At 35.1% G+C, this 12030-nt stretch overlaps 1 protein-coding gene and 1 long non-coding RNA gene across 10 annotated transcripts; both read left to right on the plus strand.

Annotated features, from left to right (window-relative positions):
* Positions 1-889: 889 nt before the first annotated feature.
* Positions 890-1894, plus strand: LOC149260690 (uncharacterized). 9 transcript variants are annotated; one of them, XM_089380482.1, is made up of 4 exons: positions 890-1126; positions 1231-1303; positions 1459-1527; positions 1603-1894. In XM_089380482.1, the coding sequence occupies exons 1-3, from the start codon at positions 966-968 to the stop codon at positions 1525-1527; spliced, it is 303 nt and encodes a 100-aa protein (XP_089236608.1). In that variant the 5' UTR covers positions 890-965; the 3' UTR covers positions 1603-1894. The 9 variants fall into 9 exon arrangements, with proteins under 9 accessions (XP_089236608.1, XP_089236612.1, XP_089236615.1 ...); XM_089380486.1 differs by having other exon boundaries at positions 1612-1894; XM_089380489.1 differs by having other exon boundaries at positions 1633-1894.
* Positions 1895-8879: 6985 nt separating this feature from the next.
* Positions 8880-9265, plus strand: LOC149260691 (uncharacterized). Its single transcript, XR_016248322.1, has 2 exons — positions 8880-8956; positions 9032-9265. It is a non-coding gene; the product is annotated as an uncharacterized LOC149260691 (long non-coding RNA).
* The last annotated feature ends 2765 nt before the right edge of the window (positions 9266-12030 follow it).

Here is a 12030-nt window from a genome sequence, read left to right on the forward strand (position 1 = left end):
AAAACCTAATTTAACACTAAAAATATCATTATTTATATTTTTAATTAATTAAATATTTATATGAAATTGTATTGATTTATTTTATTATAATCCATTTGAAAATCAAGTATATCATTATTTAGATTTTTAATTAATTAAGCATTTATATGAAATTGTATTAATTTATTTTATTATAATTTATTTGAAAATCAAGTTTTTTTTTATTAAAAGAAATTGTTTTAAAGCAGTATTTTATTTTATTTTAAACATTTTTAATCTATTTTGTATATTAATTTTTTTGGGATGGATAATGTTTTAAAATTGTTTTTGTTTGGATATGAGTTTGGTTGTCTCGGAAACAAACAGGGTAACAACTCAAAATCCATAACTTATAGTCATGGTAACAACTCAAAACCCATAACCTATAGTCAATTGGTAGGAGTGAAAGCTTGCCCCAATACACATCATTAATGGGTATGTCACGCACTCCCATATACTAAGTAAATTTTTTTTTTAACATTACGTGGCAATCTTTTATCTTAACACTAAGATATGGTAAATACATGGGTTCATATAAAACATGTAAATTACATTACCTGATTTTAAACTATAAACTTATTACACAAACAGCGGACTTCCAATATCTATATATAAAAAGGTGGCGGCATAAATTAAAGATGATATCATGCATATGTGGCAAGTATATAGTTGCACGCATCACTATTAACCCTGGTTGATTGACGAAGTTATATGATTATACATATGTGCATAGTGTTAATTACATAACCCCTTAGCAATTTCCGCCACTACGAAGCCTTCGGCTTACATGCAATGCACAGAATTCAATTATCATTAAATGGCAACAGCTACCATTCGGATTTTTCCCTATCCCGAACTTACCTGCATTCAATACATTCGTCCGGCCTCTGCATTTGGTACCAACTGTTCAAACCTGCGTCGTCCATTTGGCAAGGTGGACGGCTGTGATGGCACTTGGCCATGTGCTCCCGGAGCTCGAGGTGATACAGTCTGGCTTCTCGGTGATGTTTGGTTTCGCGCCCATCTCCACCGACTATCGAACGGTGAACAATGCATATGGCAGATCGACGGAGGAATTCATGCCACGAATCGATCATTGGTATGGAAGGTTTATAATCCTATCCCCTTTCTTTCGGGTTCTATTGTTCATTTGGTCCTGCGATGAGTGTGCTGTAGCTCTGAGTTCCTGAATAGTTCTTATGCAATTTACAGCTGCTGTCAGGGTTATGAAACGGTTCAGGTATGCGTTCCATTAGAGTTTGCAATGCTTCAATGTTTACTAGCGGTAATACGCCATTTCTCCTCATATCTCTAGTTATTACAGTCCCTTTGTCTGTCACGATTTCCAGCTATTACTTATCGGTTTTGGTTTTTATAATGCTACTGTTCCATACTGCATATCGTTCTCAGGTTTTCTTAACTAATGGTTTTCTGGTTCAGGTAAGAGGCTGCCATCGCACATTGAGGGCAAGGGTAACCTCCAACATGTTGTCGGCCGCCCTTAACTAGGTATGCCCATTACTGTAGGTTATTTTCCATTCTCAACAATCGAACCGAAGTCTGAATCCGGCTTCCCTTGATCAGGGTTGTCAGACTTTGACTGTTTTGATTCAGATTCCGCATATACCAGGGTTCTCTGGCAATGAAACGACTTCTAACCTTGCTCAAGCGGGACTCCATTGTCGAGAAGCACAGCACTCTGAGCTTCGATGGATTAGTTCAGGAACTATTTTAGCATGTTTATTTTAAGCTTTAAGCCATCCGGCTCATTATGTCTACAGACAAATATTTATGAACGAACTTAATGTTTGACTCTGACATAGATTGCTCTATTAGTTTCTTGTATAATGAGGTTACCCCTTTAAGTTTGGTTTGTTCCCATTCTTGTTTACAGTCCTCTCGGACAGGTTTTATCCTCTGTTTCCTAGATTTATATTCTGAGCTTTCCACACAGAATGTTTAATATACAGCTATACATTTTCATTAAGATACATTTTGGTTTGTTTATGATACCCTGCGGCTCGTCTTTCCGTTCAACTGTATAGCTAGGGGTTTATTTGTAAGTCGGTCTGAAGAATGCATACACCACGGTTAACATACTATTCTGGTCATATATATTATTTATTTGTTGGACAATCAATACGTTTGCTCTCGATATGTATTCTGTGCATGCAAAATTGCAGAGTTTGATTTCATAATGTATAAGGTTCTTGTCGTTCTCCGGCTCCGGCTATCCGAGTCCAGGGTTTAATCTGCACATATGTTTTCTTTATTTTATGTTGACAACATTGTAATATATATGTGCACTCGTTATTATTGCGGCACTTTACCAGTCCGCCTTATGATTCAATGTCATGCTGTGAATGCATATTAAGGGTTTTCTATCAGGATTACATATCCTACTTTTCTCGAATCTTGTTGGGTCGAATGTATATTTCGCTTGCTTGTCCTGTAAATTAAACAGAGGGTCTACGGTATACCCTTTACATATTTCTAAATATCATTCTGATTATAAAGACTCGTCTACTCAGATTTATGTCGTATGGTCATTTCTAATTAAGATGCAAGGGTTTGATGTCTGTTTCTTCTTTCAATACAAATGCGTTTCGGTCTCTGTTTATACAAATACTGCTTGAATCTCTTTTTATATTCAGATAAGGTTAACAGTCAACTAACCCCTACTGTTCTCCATTTCTTCTCACAGAACAGTGTAATAGTTTAGCACAGTACAAAATAAGAAATAACTTCAGTAAATAAATAGTCTCACAGTAGGCCATACCTGCTATTCTGCAAACCTACTTGAGTGCTTGTCAATCCACCCGTCCGTAGGAAGTTCTTCGCTGAGCTTCCACCCCCAAGCACTTGCAAGTCCTACTCGACCGCAATAACACTGGTCTCACCAGTCAACGCTATCTGATCCTAACCAGACATAGCGTGCACAAGAAAAATCCCTTTTCCCCTTATGCTATCTGATCCTAACCAGACATAGCATTTCTTTTTTTTTCCTTTCTTTTTCTCTGCCATCTGATCCTCACCCCCCTGTTAGGGTGCTTGCTGATCCATTTTAACCAATGCCATGAATCAGTTGTAACTGATATGTAATTTAAAATTACTTTTACGCAGGTTTGATTAACTGATTGGTAATTTAAAATTACTTTACGTGGGGTTAATCACAATAGGTATATTACATACTTCCCCCCTTAACAGGAACACCGTCCTCGGTGTTCATTTCTCGTCGGAACTTGATATTTTACTTGTGGTATTACCATCTAATCCACACAAAATGTGATCCTTTCTCTTTGAAATCAACGATTTCATTCCAAGAAAAGACGACAAACAAAATAGTAATGATATAGTCATAAGAAATATCATTAGTTATAAGCATCAATAGTCATAATCATTCATAATTGCAAAAATATGCAACTTCTAATCGCCACCACCTGGCCCTTATTCATTCATAATAAACAATTCTCTGTGTCAACTTACCATAACTTACCATCTTATGCTTGAAAATCATGAATACTTTCATGTAAGCATTTTAATAGTAGTTGGAAATCTGTTCATTCCTCCACGGTAAGTAATTCCTGTAATATATGACTAACATATTCAATTGCATTATTCACTATATTTTGAGTCAAATGAAATATTTTTGACTATCAATTCAACTGTGCAATGCTAGATGATTTCTAAATCACAGTACTTTTACATGTACTTAAAGAGCACTAACACTAATCATCAAATGATAAATCACTGCTCACGTGCACACTGAACGAATTCTCACTAAAGACATCCGCAAAGTGCTTCTAGATGTATCAAAAGAGCACCTAGCTCTCTAATCATCAAAACAATCAATCACTGCATCATTTGAAAATGGTCTTAGTCCCTACTAAGACTTTCACAAGATTAATAATATGATAAAGGAATTAAAATTTCCAATAATTCCTTATTGAGTACTAAATTCATTTCCTGTTAAACGTGCATAACATATTTTACACAACCATATATAGAATTCATCTTTAACATATCATATAGCTGATTCGTTAATTTCTTTAACTATGAGTACCATAAAGGCTAAAGAATTCCCAACCCATGGGAACCGGTTTCCATAACCAAACCGAGTCATTTTCACATCCAGACAGTTTCTTCGATAGAGACCTTACCAAGTCTAACATAGAATTCCACTGGCCAACCAGCTTAAGAATTCTAGGGAGAGGAGATCTGGGCAGACAAGTACCATCAACCCTTCCGGGCAGGTAGCTGCCATCAACCCAACTCCGGGCAGACAAGTACCATCAACCCCTCTGGGCAGGTAATTGCCATCAACCCAACTCCGGGCAGACAAGTACCATCAACCCCTCCGGGCAGGTAATTGCCATCAACCCAACTCCGGGCAGACAAGTACCATCAACCCCTCCGGGCAGGTACTGCCATCAACCCAAGCACTTGCAGGTCCTACTCGACCGCAATTACACTGGTCTCGCCAGTAAACGCTATCTGATCCTAACCAGACATAGCGTACACAGGAAAATTCTTTTCCTCTTATGCCATCTGATCCTAACCAGACATAGCATGAATATTTTCTCTTTTAATACTCTTTCTCAAAGTAATTTACACAATGAACCATATGAACATTATCATTAGCACAACAAACATACATGTATACCATGCATTTACACTTAACCCCAACATGGGTCCACAACATCAAGATTGATGGGAAACATATCCATCATACACGTTGTATGCATGCAAATTTTCCAAATAACATAATTCATGCATATCATATAACATCATTCTTTCTCATTTATAATTGTATTTCACATTGCAGCAATTTATGTAATGAGTTTTCTTGTTGCCATTAAGCTACCACTACTTAATCCCATCAGCAACGTTAGTTATAAATATGCATCAGTTAACACGTATTCCATTTCCCAGAATGTTCATGCATACAATATTGTCATGTATAAAAACATATGCAAATACTCATTAATGTATAAATGTCAACAACAATTGAGTTAATACTCTCAACATTCCCAATTTTGCCATAGTCTGTTGTTCCAATTCAAATCATCATTAACGGAGTATTATCTTACGTTTACTATGGCTAGCTTTAGTCATGCATCGTTAGTGTAATTAAACATAATTTCTCTAACATACAAGAACATAACTCTTATGTCACAATGACTAATCTTTGTGCATACTATTGCTTATCATATAAGCCCTTCTTTAATGTATGCAACACTTATTCCCTTCACTAGAAGACCACCATCATTTCATACGACAAACCACATACCTCTTTCTTAAGGAAGTCATTTTAATCCTCATTTCTCTATCTTCTGATGTGAGGATTTCTTAAGATTCCCTTTCAAGAAATTATTAAAGATGTCTATCTTTCGGCATGAAACCAAGATACAAAAACAAGGTTTACTTATCCTTTATGCATCAAATCAAGCAATCAACACAGCTCTTCCAACAAGACAATCTCTCCAAGAGATTATTATTTTCAAGGAAGCTATCATGACCACTTTCTCTAAGTACGCACAGTCTCATAATTCCAAAGTCAAAATAGCTACCAATATGCAACATGTGTTCTCCTAACACAATTACTTCACTTTAATGCACATAGTTCTTTTCATGAAACAAGTAAGGATTTTGGTTCTTGTATGAACACTATTCTAATGTGTCTTTAAAGAAAAGAACCTCTATATTCCATTTTCAAGAACTCTCATAAAATCCTGCATCTTCATACATGAAATATGCATACTCTTAGGATGAGACTATATTTATGCATATATGTAATATACTCTTTCCTCAAGAAATTAGGGATAAATATCTATGTACCTAGAAGCACATCCTTAGTTATCTTTTATCATGCATGTAATGCATAATCATTTCACTAGAACTTAGAGACTAACTAGAATCATAATGCAATTAGCATATATATATATATATATATATATATATATATATATATATATATATATATATATATATATATATTTTCCAAGAAGCTTTTATCAAATAAAGATACATATTTTAATTCAAGCAAACTTGGCCACCTTCCATGCTATGTTCTCAGGACATTTATATACGTCATCCTCTTTCTCAAGAAGATACTTGGCTATATTTAACAAGGATTTTATAGACCAGAGACAAGCATTTCACACACAAGACTCACATGGAGTCTTTCTAATAGGAACTACCTATTTTCTTTACCAAGAAAACATACAAGATAATCAATCTTTAACTGCATGCCTTAACACATTTTCTTTACCAAGAAAATCTATAAAAGAACCATTCTTTTATTGCATGCATTCAAATACTTCCTCTACTAAGAAATCATATAAAACATTCATACGTGTTCTTCAAGTAAGTGAACAAGACACTTATCTTATCCTTGGGTCAACATGCATAACTTAACAAGTTAAACTACCCTTACCGGAAACAATTGCTCTACTTATGCAATTAGAAGCATAATCTCCTAAGTGTCACACACACACCAGAGTTACCACTTGATGCTAGATGCAAGAACTATCATAACAGTACTATGTATCCATTTCAGAATAATGACTTTAAGGAGACATTACGAAAATCATTAACAGCAACACACTATAGTTATCATTTTCCAACTCCTTAAGCATGGTCAAGGGAATACTCACATGCACATCAAGCGCTATCTAGTCATTCCCAAACTCTTTTTCCCATCTCCGTCTGTCCCTACAGCACGGTCTTCTTCCTTCTCCTTGCTTCCTTTTCCTTTGGAAGCATCTATAGTTGGGGAAGGTAGTTAGAGTTCACTGACAACTGTATTAACACAGGTAGTCTATTAATGAATAATTATCACATGTAGTTATACCATGAATGGGTCCTAGAAATGTTACCCACTGAACATGCCTCTACAATTAACTTTACCCTGTAATGCAACATGCATAAGAAATCCATCATTCCCATAGTAGAGATAAATTCAACCATCGTTAAATCGAGACTCCAATGGTTTTTATCTCCCAACAAGTAATGATTAACATAAACAGATACCATGCTAATGGATTTCAATTAATTAGAGGGCAATCATCTTTAAATCTATTAGGACATAAGCATATACTATTCATCATGCATTCCCATGGTGAATAAAATTAAGAACTCTTCTCATAAACAACTAGAACTATAGCACAGAGAGAGTAAGAATCTTCACACACACATTCCATGCATGCGACATCAATCAACTTCACTTGTTTACGGATTGTAGCAATCTTAGTCCAATTCAATTAATGCATATAAGTTCCATGGGTTAGTCATACAACACTAACCAATCTCAACTACCAATCATCTTCATGCATCCATGATAAGACTGAATCAAAGTTAGTTATGACAATCAAGTCTCGCTGCTTGACTCATTGCATGTTTTTTTTTTTTTTTTTTAAACAATTTTTCATCCTATTCAAGGATGTTTCCCCTGATTTATATTCATGCATTAGCCTATTAAGTTTCGTTCATTGTAATTTCAATCTAGTTCAATTTATGCATCATTGTTATTGCCATATTTGCAAATTAAAACTTGGTAGTTGATTGTCACTTCCTCAATGAGTGTTCAATATTGTTCTTAAGTGCGACAAAAGTTTCATTGTCTTTTTCCTCATCAGGAATCCAATGTTATGAATGTAGTTATGCAACAACTTATTACCTACTTCTCAAAGAAGTTATAAACATGAATCACACCTGTCATACCAAAAGTAGTGTACGACACAAATGAATATGCGAATGATTAAACTCATACCTGAGTTAATGCCTACTAATGGCGTACTTCAATATCCTTTCCGCTTACCAATTCCCAAAGGCGCCAGTATTGCAACCTTTAGCTCTGATACCAATTTGTCACGCACTCCCATATACTAAGTAAAATTTTTTTTTAATATTACATGGCAATCTTTTATCTTAACACTAAGATATGGTAAATACATGGGTTCATATAAAACATGTAAATTACATTACCTGATTTTAAACTATAAACTTATTACACAAACAGCGGACTTCCAATATCTATATATAAAAAGGTGGCGGCATAAATTAAAGATGATATCATGCATATGTGGCAAGTATATAGTTGCACGCATCACTATTAACCCTGGTTGATTGACGAAGTTATATGATTATACATATGTGCATAGCGTTAATTACATAACCCCTTAGCAATTTCCGCCACTACGAAGCCTTCGGCTTACATGCAATTCACAGAATTCAATTATCATTAAATGGCAACAGCTACCATTCGGATTTTTCCCTATCTCGAACTTACCTGCATTCAATACATTCGTCCGGCCTCTGCATTTGGTACCAACTGTTCAAACCTGCGTCGTCCATTTGGCAAGGTGGACGGCTGTGATGGCACTTGGCCATGTGCTCCCGGAGCTCGAGGTGATACAGTCTGGCTTCTCGGTGATGTTTGGTTTTGCGCCCATCTCCACCGACTATCGAACGGTGAACAATGCATATGGCAGATCGACGGAGGAATTCATGCCACGAATCGATCATTGGTATGGAAGGTTTATAATCCTATCCCCTTTCTTTCGGGTTCTATTGTTCATTTGGTCCTGCGACGAGTGTGCTGTAGCTCTGAGTTCCTGAATAGTTCTTATGCAATTTACAGCTGCTGTCAGGGTTATGAAACGGTTCAGGTATGCGTTCCATTAGATTTTGCAATGCTTCAATGTTTACTAGCGGTAATACGCCATTTCTCCTCATATCTCTAATTATTACAGTCCCTTTGTCTGTCACGATTTCTAGCTATTACTTATCGGTTTTGGTTTTTATAATGCTACTGTTCCATACTACATTTCATTCTCAGGTTTTCTTAACTAATGGTTTTCTGGTTCATGTAAGAGGCTGCCATCGCACATTGAGGGCAAGGGTAACCTCCAACATGTTGTCGGCCGCCCTTAACCAGGTATGCCCATTACTGTAGGTTATTTTCCATTCTCAACAATCGAACCAAAGTCTGAATCCGGCTTCCCTTGATCAGGGTTGTCAGACTTTGACTGTTTCGATTCAGATTCCGCATATACCAGGGTTCTCTGGCAATGAAACGACTTCTAACCTTGCTCAAGCGGGACTCCATTGTCGAGAAGCACAACACTCTGAGCTTCGATGGATTAGTTCAGGAACTATTTTAGCATGTTTATTTTAAGCTTTAAGCCATCCGGCTCATTATGTCTACAGACAAATATTTATGAACGAACTTAATGTTTGACTCTGACATAGATTTCTCTATTAGTTTCTTGTATAATGAGGTTACCCCTTTAAGTTTGGTTTGTTCCCATTCTCTTGTTTACAGTCCTCTCGGACGGGTTTTATCCTCTGTTTCCTAGATTTATATTCTGAGCTTTCCACACAGAATGTTTAATATATAGCTATACATTTTCATTATGATACATTTTGGTTTGTTTATGATACCCTGCGGCTCGTTTTCCTTTCCGTTCAACTGTATAGCTAGGGGTTTATTTGTAAGTCGGTCTGAAGAATGCATACACCACGGTTAACATACTATTCTGGTCATATATATTATTTATTTGTTGGACGGTCAATACGTTTGCTCTGGATATGTATTCTGTGCATGCAAAATTGCAGAGTTTGATTTCATAATGTATAAGGTTCTTGTCGTTCTCCGGCTCCGGCTATCCGAGTCCAGGGTTTAATCTGCACATATGTTTTCTTTATTTTATGTTGACAACATTGTAATATATATGTGCACTCGTTATTATTGCGGCACTTTACCAGTCCACCTTATGATTCAATGTTATGCTGTGAATGCATATTAAGGGTTTTCTATCAGGAATACATATCCTACTTTTCTCGAATCTTGCTGGGTCGAATGTATATTTCGCTTGCTTCTCCTGTAAATTAAACAGAGGGTCTACGGTATACCCTTTACATATTTCTAAATATCATTCTGATTATAAAGACTCGTCTACTCAGATTTATGTCGTATGGTCATTTCTAATTAAGATGCAAGGTTTTGATGTCTGTTTCTTCTTTCAATACAAATGTGTTTCGGTCTCTGTTTATACAAATACTGCTTGAATCTCTTTTTATATTCAGATAAGGTTAACAGTCAACTAACCCCTACTGTTCTCCATTTCTTCTCACAGAACAGTGTAATAGTTTAGCACAGTACAAAATAAGAAATAACTTCAGTAAATAAATAGTCTCACAGTAGGCCATACCTGCTATTCTGCAAACCTACTTGAGTGCTTGTCAATCCACCCGTCCGTAGGAAGTTCTTCGCTGAGCTTCCACCCCCAAGCACTTGCAGGTCCTACTCGACCGCAATAACACTGGTCTCGCCAGTCAACGCTATCTGATCCTAACCAGACATAGCGTGCACAGGAAAAATTCATTTTCCCCTTATGCTATCTGATCCTAACCAGACATAGCATTTCTTTTTCTTTCCTTTCTTTTTCTCTGCCATCTGATCCTCACCCCCCTATTAGGGTGCTTGCTGATCCATTTTAACCAATGCCAAGAATCAGTTGTAATTGATATGTAATTTAAAATTACTTTTACGCAGGTTTGATTAACTGATTGGTAATTTAAAATTACTTTACGTGGGGTTAATCACAATAGGTATATTACAGGGGTAATTTCAGGTGGTGTGGTTTTCTTTGAAGAACTGTGATGAGTGAGCTTGCATTCATAGATAGCATCAATGATGGATGACCTCACTGCTATTTTGTCATGTAAATTATGATAACTTTTCCACTGCATGTTACATAAATATTTCTAATTTTTTAGATATATATTTTAGGTAATTTTACATTATATTTAGTGGGGATTTGTTGGAACCATAAGTACAAGCTATATAATTTACAAAATCTTGTTATATGATTTTTTTTTCAAACTCTCCCAAAAAATATAAAACTATTAATTAAATTACATTTTTCTTCTTTAACATTTCATTTTAAATTTATTAATATTATAAATAACAAATCTCAAAAATGTCATAGAAACTCCCTCCAATCTTGATATTAAGATATTCATATTAAGCATAGCCAAAAAAAAAAGAAAAACAACTATGCCCCTTAGCAATGTAGCTAACCACTCTCGTCTCTAACCGCGACTAACTATATTTTAGTGCAATCCTATATTTTAGTGCAATGTTTAAAGAAATATTTTCTTTTGCCACCTGAAATCAATACAAAGATAGATAGTGTGTCATGCACACATAATAATTAAAAAAAAAAAAAAATTCCATCTCCATATATGTAACATTTCCTTTCTCCACATTAGCAACTTTCGCTTTCGTCTCTGACTATATTTTAGTGTAATGTTTAAATAGATATTTTCTTTTTACAATTGAAATTAATATTACATTTTAATATAATGTTTAAATAGATATTTTTTTTGTTACTTTGTAATGTTTAAATTAATATTATATTTTAATATAGCGACATTTGAATGGACATTGTTGAAAACAAGGGTGGATGGTCAAAAACCAAGAAACCAAGTGACCAGTGCGTGTTTAATCAGAGGATTGGGAAGGTGTTCTTTGGACTGGTGATCATTGGTAAAATTGCAAGGAGGGAAATATATAGTAGTAAAATCTCACTTTGGGAGAACAATGAGTGCACTTTGTTTGCAATATCTTTTCCTAGTAACAATAATTTGCATGTTTTCAGAAAACTTAATAATTTTTTTGTCATGTTATAATTGGTGTATTTTTAATTTAATATAATTATTTATTATCATTATTATTTAATTTTTAGAAGGAAACACATACTTTTAACCATTAAGTTTTGTCATGTTATAATTGGTGCATTATGTTTTTTTTATTTTATTTTTAGCCAAATTTTCCTATGATTCCCAATTAAAATCTATGTAAATTCAATTCTAGATTCTGATTCTAAGAAAAGCGGTTCCAAGAAAGGGATTTGATTCCTGATTGAATTCTAAGTAAATTCAACCCTTGATTCTGATTCCAGGAAAGAGGTTCTCAAAGGGGAAATATATATATAGAGAGAGAGA

This window comes from Pinus tabuliformis, chromosome 6 (assembly GCF_031772625.1).
Source record: "Pinus tabuliformis cultivar Carrire ecotype Pingquan chromosome 6, CPIR1, whole genome shotgun sequence".
In the NCBI taxonomy this organism is placed as follows: Eukaryota; Viridiplantae; Streptophyta; class Pinopsida; order Pinales; family Pinaceae; genus Pinus; species Pinus tabuliformis.

What these genes read in the sequence shown, in the direction of transcription:
- LOC149260690 (XM_089380482.1), top strand. Translation starts at nt 966, where the DNA reads ATGGCACTTGGCCATGTGCTCCCGGAGCTCGAGGTGATACAGTCTGGC. An exon ending in ATCGATCATTGGTATGGAAG is followed by an intron (nt 1,127 to 1,230) that starts GTTTATAATCCT and finishes TGCAATTTACAG; the next exon opens with CTGCTGTCAGGGTTATGAAA. An exon ending in TGCTTCAATGTTTACTAGCG is followed by an intron (nt 1,304 to 1,458) that starts GTAATACGCCAT and finishes TTTCTGGTTCAG; the next exon opens with GTAAGAGGCTGCCATCGCAC.